At 36.9% G+C, this 23,061-nt stretch overlaps 1 protein-coding gene across 2 annotated transcripts; it reads right to left on the bottom strand.

The window, feature by feature from the left end:
• Positions 1 to 1,065: 1,065 nt before the first annotated feature.
• Positions 1,066 to 21,711, bottom strand: LRRCC1 (leucine rich repeat and coiled-coil centrosomal protein 1). 2 transcript variants are annotated; one of them, XM_048938684.1, is made up of 19 exons: positions 21,581 to 21,711; positions 21,266 to 21,471; positions 20,848 to 20,913; positions 19,847 to 20,014; positions 18,961 to 19,130; positions 18,630 to 18,830; positions 17,670 to 17,872; positions 16,437 to 16,620; positions 16,028 to 16,176; positions 14,836 to 15,040; positions 11,500 to 11,639; positions 9,923 to 10,124; positions 9,432 to 9,617; positions 8,187 to 8,361; positions 7,197 to 7,360; positions 6,432 to 6,628; positions 6,125 to 6,262; positions 4,196 to 4,331; positions 1,066 to 3,374 (listed from the first exon to the last, which is right to left on the bottom strand). In XM_048938684.1, exons 1-19 carry the CDS (start codon positions 21,637 to 21,639, stop codon positions 3,252 to 3,254), a joined length of 3,072 nt encoding a protein of 1,023 aa, XP_048794641.1. In that variant the 5' UTR covers positions 21,640 to 21,711; the 3' UTR covers positions 1,066 to 3,251. The 2 variants fall into 2 exon arrangements, with proteins under 2 accessions (XP_048794641.1, XP_048794640.1); XM_048938683.1 differs by having other exon boundaries at positions 18,630 to 18,833.
• Between the last annotated feature and the right edge of the window lie 1,350 nt (positions 21,712 to 23,061).

Genomic DNA, 23,061 nt, shown 5'->3' on the forward strand with positions numbered 1-23,061 from the left:
GGTGACAAGGCCATGGCCAGGAGCTGGGACCTCTTAGGCAACAGCACGTTCTGGAGAATATATATATATATACATAGATTACCCTGTAGGTAACACTTCCTATTTATTTCCATAGAAACCACAACAGATGAAGAGAACAATAACACTACTTGGTAGAGCAAAGCCTCAGATACAAAACTCGTTTTTTCAACACAGTAACTACCATTAGCTGTGCATTTTTGCCAGTGATGAACAAGAGCTTGTGTGCCTCACTTGTTACAGTCTGCACACAGAATTACAGAATCACAGAATGACCAGGGTTGGAAGGGATCTCAAGGATCATAAATCTCCAACCCCCCTGCCACAGGCAGGATCACCAACCTCCCCATTTAATGCTAAACCAGGCTGCCCAGGGCCCCATCCAACCTGGCCTTGAACACCTCTAGGGATGGGGCATCCACAGCCTTTCTGGGCAGCCTGTTGCAGCACCTCACCGTTCTCTCTGAAAAGAGAAAGTAAAAAGTGCTGTCACCACTGCTGAAAGGCAGCACCCACCACTTCACTGTGCTCACAGCCACTGTTCGGCCTCCAGCAGCATTCAGCAAGCATCGACAAATGTCAGTGGGTGCCATTTTTTTTCTGCATGGAGGAATTCAGTGACACACCTTTGCTTCATCTGTACTTCCACATCAGACAACACTGTGTCAGAGTGCTGCTCTGCTGCCATCTGCCACATGGCAATAGAGCGTAACAGAATGTTGGTGGGAAGGTTCAACCTCTTTTGCCATGTCAGCAACATCTGCCTCTGACATTATGGGCCAACATAATAAAAGGTCCTTCTAGGTGAGCAAGTGTGTGCTGTCACTGGCCTTTCTCTTGCATCCCTCCTGCTCTCAGTCAGCATCAGAATTTCTTTCCCAATTGCACATTTTGCTGCTGATTTTAAAAAATCTGTTGTCTGGAAACAAAACTGAAGAAAATCTAACAACATAATCAGCAGTTTTAAATGGTTCTGAGTAATACCTGAAAACATGTTATACAGATGACAATGGCCAGAGTCCGTATTTGAATTAGATTCTTATTTATTCAGTTATTTTATGCTCTCCAGTAATCTCAGACTGAAGTTTTTCCATTTGGCACTGTTCTGATCTGCGCCACACTTGTATCTATTTAACATTTTGAGACCTATTCCAACCATAGGAATTAACATTAAAAAAAAGCTTCAAGAAATCTATGCAGGCAGAAAGAAGGAAATAATGCCAGAGGTAGAATCAGACATGCGAAAAGGAAACAATACAAACAAAGCTACCGCAGGTATGTGCCCGGGTGCTACGGTATAAGATTTCCAAGCCAGGAGCAAGGAACAATAAGAACCTATGGTAAAAAACAGTAACAGCTCCCTATGACAAAATCAGGAAATGGTTTCAGAATGAAAAACTTGGAGGAAACCTGGGCTGGCATTAATAAACGGAATGTGGTTACAAGGAAGGTGTGCTACCTTGCCAGTGCATTCCAAGTATTCAGTTGCAATATTAGAATGTGGCTTGGTCAAAGAGTTAGAAAAGTGCCCAAAGAAACACTTGGTAAACAACAGAAAAGCATTCTGAATTGCTGCAGAAATCCCAGCCTTTTGGTGTGCCATCCATGTAGATGGTATAGAACAGTCTTCCAGATTATTACGTAGCCTCCAAAGAAAGAAGTGTGCAGAGCACAAGGTCCCCTTGAGAGGATATTTTCATCTGCACATTGGTGGTGCTGAGATATTTGTCAGGCAGTCAAGAAGGTTGCTGTGATAGTGTCAGATTGATAAATCAACCACATTTTAAACTTTACAACAAAATTTACTAGACCAACAGACGTGCTAGGAGTTGAATCTTGCACCTTACTAATTGTTATCAGCATATATTCGTTTTTAAATATCATCCAACTGCTTCAAAGCAGTCAGTCCTTAACAAGACTATCATTACACACATACATTAGTTGGGAGAGTACAGTACCAGAGGGGATGCCCTGTGGCTGGTGCTGATGGCTCTGCTCCTCCCTCATTGTCAGTGCTGGATGTAGGGAACCAGAACTGAAGCAGGTCTTTTCTGTCCCATCCCACACACATGGGATCTTCCTAATTTATAAGACAGTACAATTTCAAAACAATTCTCAGCCCTTCCATTTTTTTCTTTGCTGCAGCTTAACTTTGTAATGGAAAGAAAGTGTCTTCCCAGTTCTCAGCGTTGTGCATTTGCAGAGCACTTAGCATACTGGTGGTGCTGCAGCCTCTGCTTTCAGCTTGTGCCCATATTTCCAAAGCTTTTGCCTCCATTCCACAATGAAGCTGCACCTCATGACAAGGAGCAGCTCGTGTTAGCCTATGGTTTACACAAGATCTCATAACATGCTGGTAACAAGCCCAACAGGCCTTGCACAGTTAACAAAAGCCCTGTGGCCTTCTATTAGCACTACTACTCATACTAAATTATGTATACTGCTATTCCATATTAGAGAACTCATTTTGGGATGCAGAACAAAGTGATGCTAAAGTCAGGTTAGTTGAGTCTGTCGTCATTTGTGCTACAGGAGTCTGCTTTAGCTGTTGAGCTGCAAGATGGAAAGAAATAGCTCCACCTGGTGTACCAAGAAAGAACACAATTATAATTACTACCACAGTATTAAGCACTTCAGATTATGGTTCAGTAGAATGAGAATAAACAAATGAAATAAATGCATCAGTAGAGTGGAGATGAAATTTCTAACATATATACATTACTGTGATTGTTCTAACTTAAAGCTTATTATCTCCTACTTTTCAGCAGCCTGGTGAAAAGCCATTTTCTGCAGCATGTGCAGATCACAAACATTTTCAGGTAAAGTTCTTTGATTGCTCATTAGAAGAATTTGTACTACAAAACAGGAAATCTTTAAGTTTGTCTTCACACATTTTTGTATTCTCACACTTAGAAAACATCCTTTGCTTTTACATTCTTCTCTCAAACAGTCATGTCTCAATTTATGCAATGATTTCAATCAATAAATTTGTTTCTGATCCAACTTTGACAGAACACTCAAAAATAAACAAGGGTTAGAAATAAGCATTTATTATAAAAATACTGTACAAGTATTTGCCTGATTCCCAAGCCCTCAAAATTCTATATAAAATTTGTTCTCTAGAAGCACTTCAAACCAAGTAAGAAGTGCATTGTAGCATATTTGTTTAAATTAATATTCTTTTTAGTGTATACATTTGTAAAGAACAACTCTGAAATGTAAGACATAAAGCTTCACAGATCTTGCTGAATGTCATTCAACACATACGTAATCCGTTTTATTTTATCTTCCATGGCTTTTTTACTGCTTGCTGTTTCTTGCAGAAGCTGACGCATTTCTTCTTCAACGTAGTAAACCTGAAAGCATATACAGATCAAATAATCAGATCAAATAAACAAGTACAGATCTAACTTTTCCTTAGTACTGCCAACAAACATACACTCTTGCTGATTTTTAAGTCTGATAAAAGATATAGGAGTTGCATCTTTAAATCAGAACAGGTTTATGTTTTAAACTTTATATTATGGAAAAAAATTTTTGACTGCAATGATAATCCAAAGTAAAAAAAACACTTTCTCAAGGAGTTAGACAAAAATGCCACAAATAGACATGACAGGACAAACAACTTCTAAATCAGAAAAAAACAAAGTCCATGTTAGAAGGTATGAGATATTTAAATAAGTATCACAATTTTGCCAGCGAACAGAATTTGCAGTAGCAGAATTTTAATTAAAAAAGAAAAAAAAGAAGTATTAATTAGTAGGACACTGCTATTAATGTAAAAACTAGAATATCTACTACATAGAAAAACTGCTTTGTCACAGCAAGATAGAATGCAACACATGGCAAGAACATCAACTGCTAACACAGACCTATGCAAGTTAAATGGAACGTCTGGTATAATCATTCCTTATCTACACCAGCAAGAATAATGGGAAGGTGACAACTAGTAACAGTTGCATCACGTGTGACTTCATTTGCTTCACTCCAAGAACCTGACCATAGTACAGCTCTAGTTGTTTTCCTACTGTGAAAAGATGGAGTACTACACTAGGGCTGTCTCCATCAAGTAATTAGACAGACTAATAGAGATCAGTGATTTTAAGCATCATTGCTGGAGTAGCTGGAGAATAAAAATGCAAATAAAATAAACATATTAATTTGGTATCAAAATTACTTTTTCATTTGCTGCTTCAATTTGTTTTTCCTTCTCATTTGCCAGCTGCACTATTTCTGCCTCATGAGCTGCCAATACTGACTCAAGTTGTTTTCTAAAAGTATCATCCATTTCACGAAGCCTCTCTGTAGCAATCCTAAAAATAATAATAATGAAAAATAAATTACATTCTTTCAAAGAAACAAAAATATAAAACATTTTGCTTTGCATAATCCTGCCTTTGGTAAGATTTCAACAACACAAGCACAAAAACAGTTATTTCAATATCTAGCTTCAGAAATATTTTGTTTTCTCAAGCACATCTTCTGGTTTCATGCATCATATTTAGGGCTTCTGGCACTCTTAGCAGAAGCATTTAATCACTTAGCTGAAACATTTAATCACTAGAAAAAAATAAAAAGATTCAGACTTTCTAATGTTAACATGGCTCATAGCACCATACGTTTTCAAACATTGGCCTATCACACTTCTGCTTTCTGAGAAGGCAAATAGACTACATGATCCTGCAGACTGCCTCCAGGTCTATGTTCCACACAAACAAGAGTCTACTTCACAGAATTGAAGCATTTATCTGACTCCCAAGCAAATTCTGCTTGGGGATGATTCTAAAATATGCACTAACAGAAAACAAAGCAATCTATTCCACTACAGAATTGATTTACATCAATATTCTGAAACAAAACAATTATTTTAGGTAAAATTTCAGTTTCACGACTGATTTTCCAGCCATTACAAAACCTATAGCATTTGAGGTGTGGTTGGTGTGTTTTTGTCGTGGATTGTTTTTTTAAATCAGAATTGACTATCAAAATATTTTCTTTCATATATTAATCAGATGACCTTCCTTCATTGAAGCATGATTAATGTACTTCATTTAAAAAGATAAAGCAAAAAATTGAAATCATGCTAACTCACTACTTTAATAAAAAGTGGTTATTATTGATAGTAAATGTGCAGAATTTATCTGATTAGTCTTTTCTTAATAATAGCTGGGTGGAAAACAAGAAAAAAGGGCCAAGGAATAAAGCAAAAAAAATCCTACTAACAAATCCAAGTTCATCACAGGCAGCGGTCTACCCTATGTCTCTGAAGTGCCATATGTCTATAAAATAACTGAGCATCATCTAAGTCTGTGATCATTTTCTATGGTATGATATTTGTTTATATATATTTATTAGTAGTTGCTCAAAAATATTGACAGTACAAGAGGAAAAATAAAAGAAACTGAAAACCTTTTATCACTTGTGTGGGAGGAGAGTGAGAAATAATTTACAAATACTCAGTTACAGACTTAAATATTTATAATTATTGTCAACATTTACCCTAGGTCATGGTAAGTATTGTGCATTCCACCTCAGTTTTTCTAGGTATTAGATCAAGGTATTTACATAAGTCTGACAGACATCAGTAAAGTGCAGTGGCCTCTTGCCTATATTCAAGTTCCAGCCACAGTTGCTTGGCTTGACCTTGGCAAACAGTTCTATGCATCCTGATAACAAACAAGAAAGTTGACAGGCTCATCCTCAAAGAAATGCCCCTTACAGACTGTAAGACTGCCTCGTGTATGAGCACTTCAGTACATGACTCTAGACAGCACATGTGATGACCTGCAGACAAGTCTCTACCACAGAATCCTGATGTCAAACTTCCTCAGAGAAGTGAACCAAAAGCACGGCAGTGGAGAAGCATACTTGGGGGTAGGCTCTAATTATTTTCAAAGAGAACTGGAATATAGCTAAAAAGCTTAAAGGACAAATACTGCAACTGAATACTGGGTTTGGGTAGTAAAGTCACTTGTAGAGCAAGAATTACTTCTACTCACAGTTTCCTGGAAATGGGATTGCTAATTACTCACCAAAGGCATTCTGTCACTGTAACATTTTTGTTTGTGTAGCTAACAGAATAACCTATTAACGTCAAGGTTTTCACCTCTGAGCTTGAAGACTTTTATTTCTCTCTTCAATCAGCTTCTTCTCCTTCATATCAAAGCTCTCCTTCATCTGTTTAACTTGTACCTCCAGCTGACTTAATAGCTCATCTTTACCTTGCCACTTTTTCTTCAGTGCACTGAAAATAAAATGTATATATTTACCATTCTGCTTCTTAAGAGGACAGAAAAAGATTTAAGCTCTGTAAGTTTTAGCAGCAAGAAACTACTCTCTAGACAAAAAAGACTTCATGGAACTGCTGTGAACAATTAGGATCCCAAAGAATTATTGCCCATTGTATCCATCACCTGTGTGCTCTCCTCATGTCATCAAGTTCTACTTCTTTTTCTTCTAAACGCTGCTTTAATTGCTCTTTTCTTTCATTTTGTCTTTCTAGCTTTTCCATAAGCTCTTCGAATTCAGTAGCTTTTTCATCTAACTGTACTTGAAAACGCTTATGTTCTTCATGCTGTTTTCTGATTTGTTTATCTCTTTCTTGTAAGCTCTATGGGAAAAAATATTTCAGAATAGAAAAGATATACTCTATTTTAACTTGGTTGTTAACCTTAAAAAACATATGTTTAGTCTACACAGAATAAAAGCAGACTGACTTAATAACACTTAGGTCTCTGAATGAGATGGAATGGAATAAACTAATCAAGACACAGTAGCTGGATTGTTAATATACTGATTGACAAAAGCAGAATAAGTATTTATGCTGGTAAAATAAACCTGCAACAAACTTCTTGTGTTATTAGGAAAAAAACCCAACAAATTGAAGAATTACACTCTCCTGGATTTTCTCTCTCAAAATCATTATCGAGAATAACTGAGTGGGGCAAAGGCAAAAAGTCTTTATGTAACTATGATTCAATGAGAGATTCAATGAACATCCGTTGAAACAAGACTCTCTTCTGCTCTCAATGAAATCAGTTGCTACGGACAGCTTGCCTGCACTTTCTGAATTAGTAAAACTAGGAGTGCAGAGCCACGTCTCCATCAGAGCTGTTACAATAATTTTCATTACAAGTCTTAATTTTACGTAAAAACAAATTGTAACACATCCAACTTACTTCTTTTAATCTCCTAATTGTTTCTGTCTGATCGTCCACTATTTTGTTTTTAATTCGTATAGCATCACTGTCCTGTTCCCTCTGCTTCTTTAGAATTTCCACCTCATTTGTTAAAACCTCGATTTTTGCCTCCAGTTTTCCCCGATCTTGAGAAAGGTGAGCTCCTAGATAGTACAGGACATTCATATACTACAGTCATCAGTTTACAGATAACTTCAGGATGTCAGAGGCAATATTAAACAAATGTCATCATTCAGCCCACTGTAAACACTGCAATCTGTAAGAAAAACTTAAAAGGAACAGCAGAACTGAAGGCTAGTATCATAGAACCATAGAATCATAGAATGGCCTGGGTTGAAAAGGATCACAATGATGATCTAGTTTCAACCCCCCTGTTGTGTGCAGGGTCACCAACCACTAGACAGGGCTGTCCAGAGCCACATCCAGCCTAGTATTTTATCCTAAGAAAACTTCCCTAAAAAAAAATGAACAGAAATTCTTACAGACTCCACCAATCTCAGAAGAAACTACAAAGTGGTGCTAAGACTCATGAGAATCAGAGGACAAAAATAGCCAGGGCTTTTTTTTACCCACATTTGATGCATTATTGATATATTTTTAATAAAAGATGTCAATAAAATTTCCACACTTGACTTAGCTGATAGACATGCAGTATTACATAACACAACAGAAACTTCTTTCCATAGTTTCTTATTTAAAAATGCTTCACGTAGCATTATGGCATTTTGACATTTTGGGCACACAGATACAATGCATTCACAGATAACTCTCACAATTGCTGTTAAAGTTCCTATAAATGGTACTACAGAAGTAGTATTTTTCCACATCATCCTTACAACTGGGTAAGATCAACAAGGCACTGAGAGATCTCGTCATAATTATGGATTTGTTGGGATGTTTACTTGGAAAGCATAATATTGAATAGCAGCAGTTTTACTGCAATATATATATGTAATGTGTGTGTTTTACCCTGTTGTGCCAACTCCTGCCCCCATATTTTTCTTTCCATTTTTAATCCATCAATTACAGATTCTTGAGCGGTCAGCTGAGAAATAAGTTTTCCATTTTCCTTCTTCAGAAGTTCCACTTGACCAGCCTTCTCTTTGTCCTGCTCAATCACAGTTTCAAGTTCTTCAGTTCGATTCTGTGTGAATGAACATGGGAAAATAAAGAAAGATTCTTTACAACAAGTATTCAGAATCTCAAATCAATGCTAACTAGCTAGGAAAGTTGAAATTTCATTTGCTGAATACCAATAAACTGAGAAATATTCTGCTTGCGTAGAAGCTTTCATCTGACTTAAAAATTTGCTTATCTTCCCAGTAATGAGACACAGATGTTTGCTTCAAACAGAAATACTTAAATCCCTCAAAACCATTTACAAAGCTGTTTTCTAAATAGCCAACTTTGATTAATGCCATTACAAAAACTCATTTAGAATTGTACATGTCAGAAACATGAGAATAAACAAAGTTAAAATATTAAAACAGACAGAAGTTGTGATGCTTTCAACTTCCTATTGTCATGATCAAGATTTATCTCTGATTACACAATTTTTTTTGTTTTACATATTAAAGTTGTTTAATATAGCTATTTTTGTATTTCAGTTTTTAAGCAACATCGGTCACAGGCAGAATCCTGTTTTGTTTGGATACCACAATAGTGATGTATAACAAAATTAGAATCAGCTTTGCAGGGGTTGTACTGCACAGAAATTTTAACAAGGAAGTACTGGATAAATCTGTGGACCAGATTACACTAAAAAGTTGTTGAACAACACTTGACTACTTACAGTTTCATTTTTACTTCATGTGCAGTGCAATTCCAGTTTTTTAGCTGTAGAACCACAATCCATTACTTTGACTTTACAAAAGGTCAGGGAAATTAATGTATATTTTTAAAGCCGAGTTCAGAGCAACCACCTGATCATATATTAGCTGCTAGTGCTCACAAGGCAAAGCATGCAATTTCTCTGAAAACAAGAATAACTCTGGATTTTGCAGCACAGACAGCACAATGTTCGTAAGAAATAAGGAGGAGATACAAGAATAAAAGCTCATCTGGGTTACTCTGCTTTAACGCTAAAGGAAATACGCATCTTTCAGTCAATCTACCTGGTACAGAATAGTTACAGTTTAGATAAAATATTAAAATAAACAAAAAAAAAATTCCAACCCAAATAGATATATAGTTTAAATGTTTTGAAAGAAGTACCTTCAGGTTTGCTGTGGTTTCCTGATTTGATTTTAATAATTCTGCAATCTTTGCTTTCTGTTCTTTCACTATGCTTGTTAGGTCTTGGATCAGAACTGTCATCTCTTTTTCCTTTTGTTGAAACTCAAAGAGGGCCTGCTGATGTTCAGCTAAATCAGCAGAAACATTTTCAAAATCCTCTTGTACCTAAAATTTCATAAGAACTCTTGAAAAATGTTTTTGAAAACACTTTGAAAAAAAGTGTAAGCATTAAAATGGTATCCCATTTTTCAAATAAAAGGGAAATTTAAGTTTAGTAACTCGATGTGAAATAATGAGTATCCAAAGCTGGTTTTCTACCATTCAAGTTCCAATCATTTATATTTGAAAGTAGCAGAAACTACCAGCGTTTTCAGATGAGTCCTTGGAACAAACACTTTAAGAATGAAAGGAACACAATCCATTTAAGAGCACAACAACTCTGTCTAGTTCAAGATTAAATGTTCTCTTACCTCTTTAAACCTTTTTGCCTCAATCCTTAAAGCTAAACGGAATTCATCTTCTAACTCTGTATACTTCTGGTTTAATGTATTAATTTTCTCCTCAAAGTCTTTAACACGCTGTTCATGCCTCTGCTCCTCTTTTGCCACTTCTTTTGACACAGCTGCTTGAAACTCTGGTCCATGTAAAGCAACTCGGGTTTCAAGTTCTTTCCTGGAGTTACCAAACATATACAAGAACTACATAGAAAAGAACTACAGTATTTGACAATGCTACTTCAGCTGATTTCCTTAATATTTATTAAAAAGGACAATGAACCACATAATGAAGGGAACTCATTCCTTAGTTTCACTAAAAGGGTTCAGTCTTCCATGACTATGGCCCTGGAATGGAGAAAAGTGTTTTGACTACTACTATTAAAACATCCAGAGAAAGGAATAGCTTTACTTTTCAATCCAAACGTTCATAAAAAGATTCCATTATTCTTTTGCTGTTAATGTTTGTTTGCTTTCCTGGCAATGCAGAATCACAAAGAGCAGGAAGAGAAGGGAATCAGGAAAGCCACTGTAAAGCCAGATAACTTTTCTTCCCTTTCCTTACCCAATAATTGTTGTTTCCCACTTAGACCCCAAACCTAAAAGCAACTGCAATGAGGCCCTAAAGAGCTCCAGGATATGCCTCCATACAGGATGGTTGCACATCCATAGGAGAAAGATGGAGCACAGTGTACTTCAAGACTATTCTGCCCATTTGCTTTAAATAACAAAATCTGTCTGCCATCTTTCATGTTACATCTTTTAGGAATTTTTAACAGAATAAAGTAAAGTTCTCAAAACACAGCGATCAGATTTTTCCCATCTTAACCTGCAGTTATTTTGGTATTTGAATACATTTAAGCTCAAAGCTAAGCAAGTGTTATCAGCTTATTTTATCAATAAGCTTCTTCACATGGTAGTATACCAAAAACAACTGGCTGTTTTACATGTACATTTATTTGACTGTATTAGCTCAATAATACAGAACTTGTGTTCAAGTATTCTCAATAAATAAATGAATACATACATACTTTTCTGAGAGGAGAGGGCAAAACAGCCAATCAAGCCACCCACCCAAAATAATAAGCTAATGCAAGATGCTACAGAATCTGACATCTTGGGGAATTACTTTGTATTACTGAAGTACATATGCACACATACACAAATATATATGTATATATGTACATGTGTATATACACACACACACCAACTTTCTGACAGTAATTCAAATGTGACTTCAGTTTTACCTGATTATTTCCCAATTAAAGACCATAACATAATGCAAGTTCATCCATATAATAAAACAAGAATATATCAAAAGAAAGACAAAAGAAGAACATCTGCCTACAAGGACTTGCAAATCAGGAGTCTAAAAGCTATGAAGACATTCATAAAAGAGACCAAAAATGTGTGGGAAGATATCTACATACTTTACAGAGAACACCTCTCCCATAAAGGCAGCCACCCACATTTGGCAGAGCGCATTCAAAACATGTCTGCAATACTAACATGTTCTACTTTGTTTTCACAGCAAGTTAATAGAGATCCCATACCTTTGTTCTCGTTCTCTTAATATAAGAAGTTCATGCAGTTGTTTTACCTTCTCCCTCTGCTGTCGAAGAGATACTCGAAGTAACTGTAATTCTCTTTCATTTGCTGATGCTTTAAGCTCTGCTTCTTGCACCTGTTTCATCTGTATATAATCATAAAAACAAGAGGACAAGACTTAAAACTGTTACCTATCTTCATGACTTGTACCAAAATATAAAACAGGTGCTTTAGTAGCACTTTTATACAAGCCATTATGTTTAAATCATGCTTCGCAACTGGCAGAATTTTTCATAAAGTTTTATGGAATTTTATAATGTTACCTAACCCACAAAAAAAGCATTTCTTTTTACTTGGTAAACTCTTACAGTTGCAGAAATTTAACGGTGAATGTTTAAATATAAGCATTAACTTAACATACCACAACACAAAAAAGCAAATAGCTTTCACCAAGAACAAAGGACATCTATTTAATTTATAAAGAAGTAGAAATTGTCCTACATAAATAGGACAGGAATATTTGTAGAATGATCTTCTCAGTTATAAACTCTCATATTCTAACATTTGTACTGGTTTCAAGCAAAACATTTTAGATTATGTATTTGCTATCTGTAATTATTTTTACACACTCTAAATACAAAAATCTGCATCTTACAGCTTATAGTTGCTGAACAGAGTTTTTCTCTTCTGATTTCACAAAGAAAAAGAACACTCATTATGAACAGCAGATGGCATACTCCACTTTTTCCATGAAGCTTTCATGAAGAATTCCATTTTATAATCTAAAACCTTTTAGATACAGAGAATATTTTCTGACATGGCAAGCCAAATTAAAAAAAAAAAAGATAATAATTATAGGAAAAGATTTTATTACTCATGAAATAGCAATTCAGAATCAGGACACTTCAGAAGGCTGCAGGTTAGAACATGCAACAGAAACAGCAGAAGGTGATGTCAGTGGTGACATTCTTACATCACATAATGACTTGCACTATTCATTTCAATCCCTGTGTGCTCAAGTGGTAAGTGTTAATGACTTACCTACCTTGTTGATTTGATATGTCCTCCTGAGCAAAGCAATGGACTTAGCATATCTCTGTAAATTCGGTACTAACAAAATTCTGGTCCCTTTGCTTTGCAGAGTATCAAAGGTGTGAATGCTTAGTGGACTACTCAGGATTAGTTGGTGCGTTAGTTATCTAAGTTTATTTAAGTTCTTTACTATCGGAGTGGTGAGGTGCTGGAACAGGCTGCCCAGAGAGGCTGTGGATGCCCCGTCCATGGAGGTGTTCAAGGCCAGTTGGATGAGGCCCTGGGCAGCCTGGTCTAGTATTAAATAGGGAGGTCGGTGGCCCTGCATGTGGTGGGGGGATTGGAGCTTCATGATCCTTGAGGTCTCTTTTAACCCAAGCCATTGTATGACTATACAATTATCTAACTGTAGAAATAGAATGCAATAAAGATAAGCTAGTTGGACTTCCAGCTCTCATCAGAAACAAACAGAAAATTCAACCTCCACAAGACAAAAAAAAGCAAAACTATAGCAGAACTATATTCTGAATTCCTACATGATGCTTCCCTTGGCTTGATATTGAAGGATGAAAAACAATAATTAAGGAAAGCTACATAGTAGACACTGGAAATAATGTGGTTTTTTTGATCTATCAGAATACGGTATTCTATCTCCTGCCATATCTCTTAGGAATACTGAGTAAGTGCTACTGTCTGTTATAAGCTTCAATTTGATAATGATGGAATTATTTAAAATTCGTATGCTAACTTCAGTTGTATAAATGCTACTGTGAGACTCATGTATGAAGATAAGTTCCCATGTTCCATACACTAAGCCTCTTCAAGAGAAGATACAGATACATTTCACTGCATCCCTGCTGTTTTGTGGATAAAATGCGGCAATTCCCCCTCTAAAATCAGTTAAAACAATGTTCAAGTTAAAACACTTGCAAATTTAAGGAGTGCCAGAATAAAATGGTACAAATTTAGATGTACAGACACTTAAAGCCTCTAAATAATCTAGTCATGTTTACTGAAATCCTTAGACTGTGACTGCACAGAGGTATGACCATTTACCACTGATGGCAGTAAAGGTCTCCTTAATAGAAAGCTGACTACCAATTTGTACTATAAAAAAGTTCTACAAAGTATTCAAGAATTCATAAATCTTAAGAGTTGATAAAATAAATCAAAAGTAAATTAAGCATTAAAACCAATAATTTTGTTTCTAGATAATCACGACTTTCTTTGAAACACAATTACTCCTATTTGTGTACAGGACCTTAAAGACAGGAAAAAAGACCTTCCCCTAATAAAAACAAGATAAAAATGGTGATACTGTTATCAAGAGGGAAGATACTTCCAAAATCTAATTACAGGAAAAATAAATACTTTATATTCCAGCAAGTGATTTCTTTTTTTCTAAGAAAAAGAAAACAATGTCTGCTACACCAAATTACTAAATTTAGTACCTTCTGAAGTGACAAAAAAAAAACAGCAAAACAGATAAACTGAAGGCCACTTGTAGACTCACAAGAACTTCAGGCTATTTAAAAAAGTGATGAGACAAATAGAAGAGCCATTCAATGTCCCGAAAAAGGCTTCTAGCAGTATTTTGGTTACATCTGAACCTTGAGTGTTCACAGCTGAATGGGAACCATAGCACAATTGCACTCTTCTGAAGATGCAGCTGGAGGTAAAAAAAAAAGCTGTAAACAAGTACTAGGCACTTGTTTTAGGTTGTGACTCTATAAGGGAACCCAGAATGGAGGGTTGTTAACTTATAACTGGAATGGCACTGGCAGTTTGGTTGTCAGCATACTCCCCAGCTCTCTGCTTTCCTTTAGGGGAAGAGCAGTTAGAGTACTGTGCTAGCAGTTAAGAAACTTTTGAAGATGGATTTATTAAGACACAGTTCCTGTAAGTGTATGAAATGCAAGCTGAAACGTGAATATAACCAAACAACAGTAATGTACATATTGAAGAGAGCTGCCTTTGACCACTGAAACTTTACCAATAAACTATTCTGTCAGAAACAGTGACAGCATTTGTTCCAGCTCCGAATTTATTCATATGCTAAATGAAGATGCTCCATCATTACCTCCAGCTGTATAATCAAAACCAAAACAAAAATCCCAAGAAAAAAAAACCAACAAAACAGCAGCTTTAAAATAAGTTCTCAGCAATTACCATTTTGTTCTGGCTGTGAAGAAAGCACTTTGGTTAAAAAGTTAAACAAAACCACTGTCTAAAGTCTAGTCTTTATTCATACTTAAGACTACACTGCCATCCTGTTGCAATCATATTATTCAGTTATGAAAAATATTTACCTCTATTGCTCGTTGCTGCAATCTCTGTGTTTCCATCTTGGATAACGCTTCTTCTAAAGCTTGCATAGCCTTCTGATGTTCTGCTTCTTTATTTTTTGCTTGATTTAACTCATTTGTAAGTCTTTCAGTTTCATCTTTCAACTGTTGGACATCTGTTTGCAATCTCATTTTAATACCTTTCTCTTTCAATATCATTTCCTTTAACCTGAGAAAAAAATACAATGAAGTTGTATAACGTGAGGTTTTGAATTTAGAAATATCAACTACATTAAGAAATAGACATTTATTTAGTAAGGGTTGTAGCACTGCATCTTGTGCTTCTTTGGTGAATTGTATTATGAGCAACTTTGTCATGCAAAGTTGTTTAACAATATGTAAAAGATTACCAAAGCTATGCATTGCATTACTACATTTGATTTTATTTTAAAATAAATAAAAACGGCTGAATACAACCTCATAGATAAGTCTCCAAAGAAAACACATTCCAACATAATTTTGCTTTACATGTAAACTGTACGTATAGTATCAATATGCAATTAAGAAAGACAAATGGAATAATCTCTGAACAAAGTGTTACTTGTCAACAACTACATTAGAAGGGAGAACTTATGAAAAACAAAAAGCAGCTTGCAAGGATTAGGATTGCAGTCTATGCAAAGATATGCTATGTCAGACCTGTACAACATATCGCCCATTGCCCAGCTCAGGACTGCCAGAAACATCTTTGTTCACACAGGAAAAAAGCCAGCTATGTGGACTAGTGGAAAAAAAGCTTAAGAACTGGAAGTGTGACATGAGACAAGATACAGTTACTAGTGCCTCAGCTGAAAGAGAAAGAACAATCAAAATAGCGATTGCTTAGAAAGAAAAAGACTAGAACCAGAGTTAAGTGGCACACTGATACCGTTCTCAGATATGAAGAGGAAGAATAGGGTATTAAGCAGTGACAGATATTCTTGTTCCCTTATATCTTTTCAAGGAAGCAGTGACAACCCATTAAGTATTGCCCAGGACTGGATTTCAGCAGAGTGTAGAAAGGAATTTCACTAAGTAATATTGAGAGAAGTTCAAGAAGTACTTTCTGTTGCGTCATTTTCCAAGCACATTCTTTAAAACTATTCTCATTTCCTCAGCCTATGAATTGAAATAATAAGAAAAAAAAGAAAATATACTACAGCATCTATTTTCCTACCTCTCTGTAGTGTATACAGCCATACTTTGAATATTCTTTTCCTCTTTCGCATGCTTCTGTAACTCTTTGACATGCTCTACTAATTTCTTCTCTGCTTGTTCTGCTTTCCACCTTCTTTCTTTTTCCTGATCAAGTTCCTGAATCAGTGCCTAAACAAGAATGTAGTAAGCATCAATTTATGTGGTAATATTAAAATGTAGCCAAAAATGAAGAACGATATTCATAATTGTAGAAAAAGATAACTGTGAATTTGAGAGACCAAGTAAAGTGACCATGCAAAAACACAACATTCTCTTTCAGTTGACAGTACAGAACTATTTTTTATCCTAAATGCCATTATTTTTGGCATCTCAAATCTGAGTTTCACCAAGAGACACACATCTGATATTCAAAATGTTGCAGAACATACTCGGTATGTGGATTCCTCTGTCGCGTTTGAATTCACATCATCCACTTTTTCCACATTGCTCTGTCTTCCAATTAATACATCAGCTCTTCTTCCCACTACTTCCAAATTGGGACTATCTGATGATGAATTGAGATGAGAGTTCCTCTTATGGGAAGGTGAACGTTTTGAGGAGCTCTTCTCTTCCCTTCAATGGCAGAAAAACAAGAGCTATTTAACGACATGCAGAGTTTAAACATTTTTTCAAAGTATTGAAGATTCAGATAAAGAACTGTAAAGTATTGTCTTATAAAATACATAAATTGAATTGTACAGAATTCAAAGCCATCTATAAAATAATCTGTAAGCAGGTCCAGAAGCAAACTGCTAAATTCAAATCTTCAGCTGTAAAAACATGTATACTAGTAATGCTATTAGAAAAACATCTTTTGATCAGACGGATATAAAGCAATTTTAGAGAAGCAGAGTAGCTGTAGAGCTGCAGGAGTCAAATAATCTAATGGTTTAATTTATATCATAATTTGTCCCACACTTCTGATATTTACTGTACATTCAGACTTGTTGTTACAGCAGCCTCATTGTCAGCACAGAGAACAGCTATATTCTTGATAACTGTTTTGACATCTTTTTAGATTTATTTTTTTTAATTTGATTCATGCAGTGATGCATTTCTGTAATGAAAAATTCTGTTTATATAATTTAAAAGAAAGATGAATAAGTATGCTGCTACAATTCAGAAAGGTTTTTTTTTTTTGGAATCTTCAGTTCAATTTCCTTTTCACCAAAATACAGTAGACACTCATATTGGTAAATGATTGAGCAACTGATGAATAAACTTCAAGAAGTTAAATAATATACAGATAAGGTTTTCTGTATTTTATAAAGATACCATTTCAAAATGCAAGGCACATAAAAGACATACAAAAAAATGCAGATGTAGGAGTTTATGTAAGAAAAATTAGGGCTTATCTATTAAGCACTATTAGCAGGGTCAGCCAACAAATACGTAATTTTCTCCTTCTCTGCCCCAATCCCAAGAATAAACACCAGAAATTTGACAGCTGCTTTGCTAATCAATAGTTTTGTTATAAAGCCACAGTAGCTAATGATTTTTAGAGCGTTATCTCAAGTTCACTCAACCTATCACGTTCATAAAATGCTTCAACACAAACTAGGTTTACTCCAACAACATTCAGCTTAATTAATTTTTATTTATATGGCAAACGTGGACATAACCTGTCAGTTATCTTGGTCTTAGGATGATTCAAGTGACGTCTAGCAGATAAAGTAGTTCTATGGTAAGTAGGGATCTTGCTTCTTTTCACAGCCTTTTTGCTGTTCTCCTTCTCAGTCTCATGTTCACTCTCAGAAGTTGGATCTGTGTCTCTCTTAGCTTTAAGAACATTTGGAGAGGCTTCTCTTCTTGAGGCATCAGATACCTAAGAACAGATTGAAGTTCTGTCTGTTCTAATTAGCTCATTTCTAACATTTATCAAGGTACTATTTTCGGGAAGTTAAGACTTACACTGTATTTTTCATAGAGAAGTAAACAGCAGCTTCCAATCTACCCCTTTTCCTCTTTGCTAAAATAATTCAGTATTATAAAAACAATGTAAACAAAATAAAACAGCATGCCTGAGAATAAATAACTGTAACTTTCTGAAATAAGTTTACCAAAAAAACTCACTAGGCATAGAGGAAAGACTGGTGCAAAATGTAAAACATACTGCACTTTAAAAAAATGGCATGTTTCCAAGGTACACAATAAATGGTTATTATAACACAGAAAAACATACCTGACAAACATATCAGAGCAACCTAGCTAGCAAAATGAACTTCCACAGCTCTGCTGCATTTCATATTTTGTTCTGGTTCAGTTACATATATTGATGGCTTCAGAATAAAAACCAAACAATCAGAAAACAATTTGCTATCTAATATATGATCAGATAGTCCTTCTAGCCACATATGCCATGGTTTTCAGTCAATATGAAACTTTCATGAATCAAAGTGCAATAGCTGGTTTTAAAGTGTTTTTTTTAATCTCCTTCTTAGTTTTTCAAAATACAAATTACTATGAAGTCAACATATGTACCAGTATAAACTGTGTGTCATTCGTAGTGAACTTTTGTAGAATCAAAAGGAACTTGTTTTACAAACAGAACTTTTTGTGCATTAATAGAAAATAAAAATCACCTTCTGCAGTATTTGTGAAATTTGATCTTCTAATTTTTGAATCCTCATCTCACTCTGTATTTTATCAAGTATGGACTTCTCAGGCTCTGAAGATGAAACACGCTCTGTAGAGGAACTGACAGAACTTTGTACCGGTACTTTTGTACGCTGCCGAAAATAAGCTAACGCCTGGTCAATGTGCGGTGTCACCAACGGTAAGGCCTTCTATCAAAACAAAAAGTAAGCTCTGTAACATGAATGAGTTATATGCAATATAAAACAAAACAAAACAAAACAAACTAACAAACAAAAATCTCTTAAGTTTAAAACCAGTACACGCAAACTATGGCACCTGATCTTTGGATGAAGGGGACCCGGATGAAGTTAAACAGTTCAAAATGTCTTCTAAACACTGCAAATTCGAACAGCTTCCTTCTGTTGACTCTACTGGCTCACCACGAATATTTCTTCCATCCAGAACTGCCAGCTGGGGCAAGGCCTGAAGAACACTTTCTCTATAACCTTAAGGAAAAGTCCATATTTAAGTTAATCTCCAAAAAAATAAATTAAAACAAGAAAAAAAATCATTGTGAAAATAGTGAGTTATCTACAAGTGTCCTGCTACTGCCTGCTTGTAAAGGCTCTCAACAGAAAACACACCAAGATAAATGAGCTAGGAAGCTGCCAGCATAGTTCTGGTCTACACTGGGATTTTCCCACCACCATTAGCATGTGGCAGTTGCAAAGCCAACTTTTTAATACAGACCTAATGCAACAAAATGGTGGAAATACAAGACAAATATAATGAAAGGCAAGTTCAAAAAGGACTTGGATAATTTCGTCCTTTTTCAATGAATGAAAATGCTAATATAATTAGCATCTTACATGTACTGTCTCACATTCTGTCCGTCACTGCTTACTGATGCTGTGGGAAAAGGAGGAAAGTGTTTATTACTGATCTTTCTCTTGCTGCAAATGACTCTTTGTCCTCCTCCTAAAATAACATATGAAAAGTTGAACCCTACAAACACAAACAAGATTTACAACTTTGAGAATATACTCAGAGAAAACTAAAAAAATGTTTCACTACGGAAAACAAATTCATTTTGTCAGAATACATATTTCTAAAGACTGGCCAGTTTATGAACGAATTTGCAAGCTTCAGAACCCAGCCAACAGTTTAAGGAAAATTACTGTTCAACAAAGCACAAATTATTTACCTGTCGTAACACACATACCTGCTGCATAACAAACTGGATTGGTGTTTCCATATTTTTCCAATGTCAAATTGGTCAAGCACTGCAGCCCCTTTGTGCACTGCAGTAAATGATTAATATTGTTTATGCAGTTGCTGCGAAGGTCAATACAACTGATCTTATGATGGGTTCCATGAAGACACTGGAATCCTGAAAATTTAAGAGAAAATACAAAACAATGATTTCTGCTGTGATTCTGTTTAGATCAAATGGCATACTTTGGAAAATATCCATGCAACAATACATCATAATTGGAAATGATGTAAAAACTTTTGTTCAACTTTCCTGGCTAAGTATATTAGGTATTGTAAACTACAGCATACAATTTTATGAAAGTTAACTTTAAAGATAAGTAGTCCTTTTCATAAAAAAAAAATAAAAATAAAAATTAAAGTTCATTGCTCTAGATCATAGAATCATAGAAGTGCATAGAAATGGTTGGAAGGGATCTCAAGAATCATGAAGCTTCCACCCCTCAGCCATATGGAGGGCCACCAACCTCCATATCTAATACTAGACCAGGCTGCCCAGGGCTCCATTCAATCTGGCCTTGAACACCTCCAGGGATGGGGCATCCTCAACCTCTCTGGGCAGCCTGTTCCAGCACCTTACCAGCCCAGATCAGGATCTCTAGGCAGCTACAGTCATGTGAACTCACTGTTTGCCTGCAGTATCTGGTGTTGCTGAACATTCACTCCCATTTTCATACATCTAAACACAAGCAGCTCCAGACCATTAGTTACATGGTCAAGCTCACAAAGGCGAAGCTCAGCAGTGCCAAATACAGAAGAATGAATTCCAGTTCAGAAGAAATCACGATGAAAAAAAATTAACAGCTGAAAGCAGCAGCAGCCACCACCTTTAGCAGCATTGTTCAACTGGCCAAAGTGATAGAAACCTCTGAAAACACATTTGATTTTTTTTTTCTTAATTGAAGTAAGGCAAATGCTTTTTATTACTCTACCCATGCCAAAATCACTTACCAGAGAGATCGTGTATACGATTATATGACAAATTCAGTGTAGTTAAATTAAAGAGCTTTTCCAGTCCTAAACAAAGTGAGGGAAATAGAGACAGTAAGGTTTGCAGAATACTCTGCTTTCTCAAATAGAGACTTGCACATTATGTATGCCTTTTAAAATCACAGCTACAAATTATCATCAACTATCATTACAATATATATATATTTATAAAACTATAAGCACACTTTTTTCTTCCAAATTACAGCACCTTGTTGTGATAAAGTTTAAAGAGATCACGTGCACGTTTTAAAACGTACACAATAAGGCCAGCAGTTTGTTTTGACTCAGCACAGCCTCGGCACAGGCATACTTCCAGAAGGAAGCTTTAACACATAAAGCCTCATCCGTTGAGAATGGGGCAGAAATAAGCATTGCAGACCCTCCACTGCCGTTATCAGGTTGCAGGACAAGTTCAGGCTGCGCAGGCTCTCCAGGGCATTCAGCCCCTCCATGCGGCGGATTTGGTTGGACGACAGGTCCAAATGTTGCAAATTCCGGAGGTGGTCGAGCCCTTCGATTCTGGCGATGCGGTTGCAGTGCATATTGAGCGTGTGCAGATCCGAGCTCAACGAGACCTCCAGCAAACTGCGGGGGAGAGGCACCGCCATCAGCAGGAAGGGGAACGGCGGACACAGCCCAGCCCAGCCCCTCTCCCCTGCTCACGACCCACCGGGCCGCAAGGAACGCTGCTCACCTCCTCACGCCCTTATCCACGAGGCTGAGCTCCCCGGGCTCGCCACCTTGCCCCGCCATCACGCCGCCTCGCTTCAAACTTCCCTCCGCTCCCAACGGCGACGCTGCGCGCGTTGCGACAGACCTGCCGTAAAGCAGCAAACACCGCCCGCCGTCTTCGCAGCACCTCCCGCCGTGGGACGGCGCAGTCCCGGGAGCGGCGAAGGCGGGGTTGGACCCTCAAGGGTGGTTGAGTCCAAGTGCTGTGTGCACGCAGGGCCACCTAAACGTGAAACCCTATGTCGGAGAGTGGTATCCGAACGCTCCCTGAGCTCCGGCGCTCGGGGCCGTGCCCACTGCCCTGTGCAGCCCGTTCCATGCCCACCGCCCCCCGGTGCAGACCCTGTCCCTCACCGCCACCCTCCCTCCCCTGACGCAGCTCCATGCCGTTCCCTCGGGCCCTGTCGCTGTCACACACAGCAGAGCTCAGCACTGCCCCTCAGCTCCGCTCCCTGTGAGGAGCTGCAGCAGCCATCAGGCCTCCCCTCAGCTCTTCTGCTCTGCGCTGAGCACACACAGGGACCTCAGAGCAGCTCCTCACAATTTAGTATAATTTTGAAACCTAGTTAGTATGCATTTCATAACTACCATCAAGTCATTTATAAATACACGTTTTTACTACAACTCTTTGAGCCAAACCTCTCAGTCTGTTTTTCACCTATCACATTATTGTATTTGTCTAGCTGCATCCTGGACTGTGTCTATAAGTTGAAGATCAATGAGTACTCTTCAAGGAAGTGTTTCAGTGCTCTGATTATTTTTTAGGACTGGTACAGTTCTATTTAGGAGTTCACTGGAAGCATGGTATGAAGCTCACTACTCACTTAGACAGGTCTGAGCAGAGGCCATGGCTGGAACTGTGCTTGGTGTCTGATGTCACAGTGCTGTAATACTCCTTTGCAATATGTCACTGGCAATTCCTCGTGGATGTTTTTATTCTTGAGAGCACTATGAGCATCACTATGTACGTTTACAGTGCAGAACAGAGCATTTGCTGTAGAAAATGCACACTTGTCCCTGTACAGGGGAACACAGTCTTCTAAAAATAGAAGAGGAATCACCTCCAGTGGGCAGTTCATGAAGCTGTCCTTGGATGGGTCTCTTCTCTGTCCCTGTTCACTGTAGTAGAAGCCCAACAAAGTCTGAATGCTTGATTTTTGAATGCTTAAATTTGAACACTTAAGTGCTATTCTTGGCTATACTCACCAGCCAGCAGTTACTAATATCTGTTACTAAAAAAATCCACTGTACTTTTCTTCACACTTTAAAGCCTAATACAGAAGGTTTACAGCATCTCATGCAAGCACCTTTGTATTGGTGTTTTGATAAGGCTAAGGAAATGCTTTAGATAAATAAACTGTACTTCTAGCAAGAACATTCATGGATGAAATTACTAACACAGTGTAATTCCACAAAACAGTGGCTTTTGCCGTGTTTAGCTAG

This window comes from Lagopus muta, chromosome 3 (genome assembly GCF_023343835.1).
Source record: "Lagopus muta isolate bLagMut1 chromosome 3, bLagMut1 primary, whole genome shotgun sequence".
Classification (NCBI taxonomy): domain Eukaryota; kingdom Metazoa; phylum Chordata; class Aves; order Galliformes; family Phasianidae; genus Lagopus; species Lagopus muta.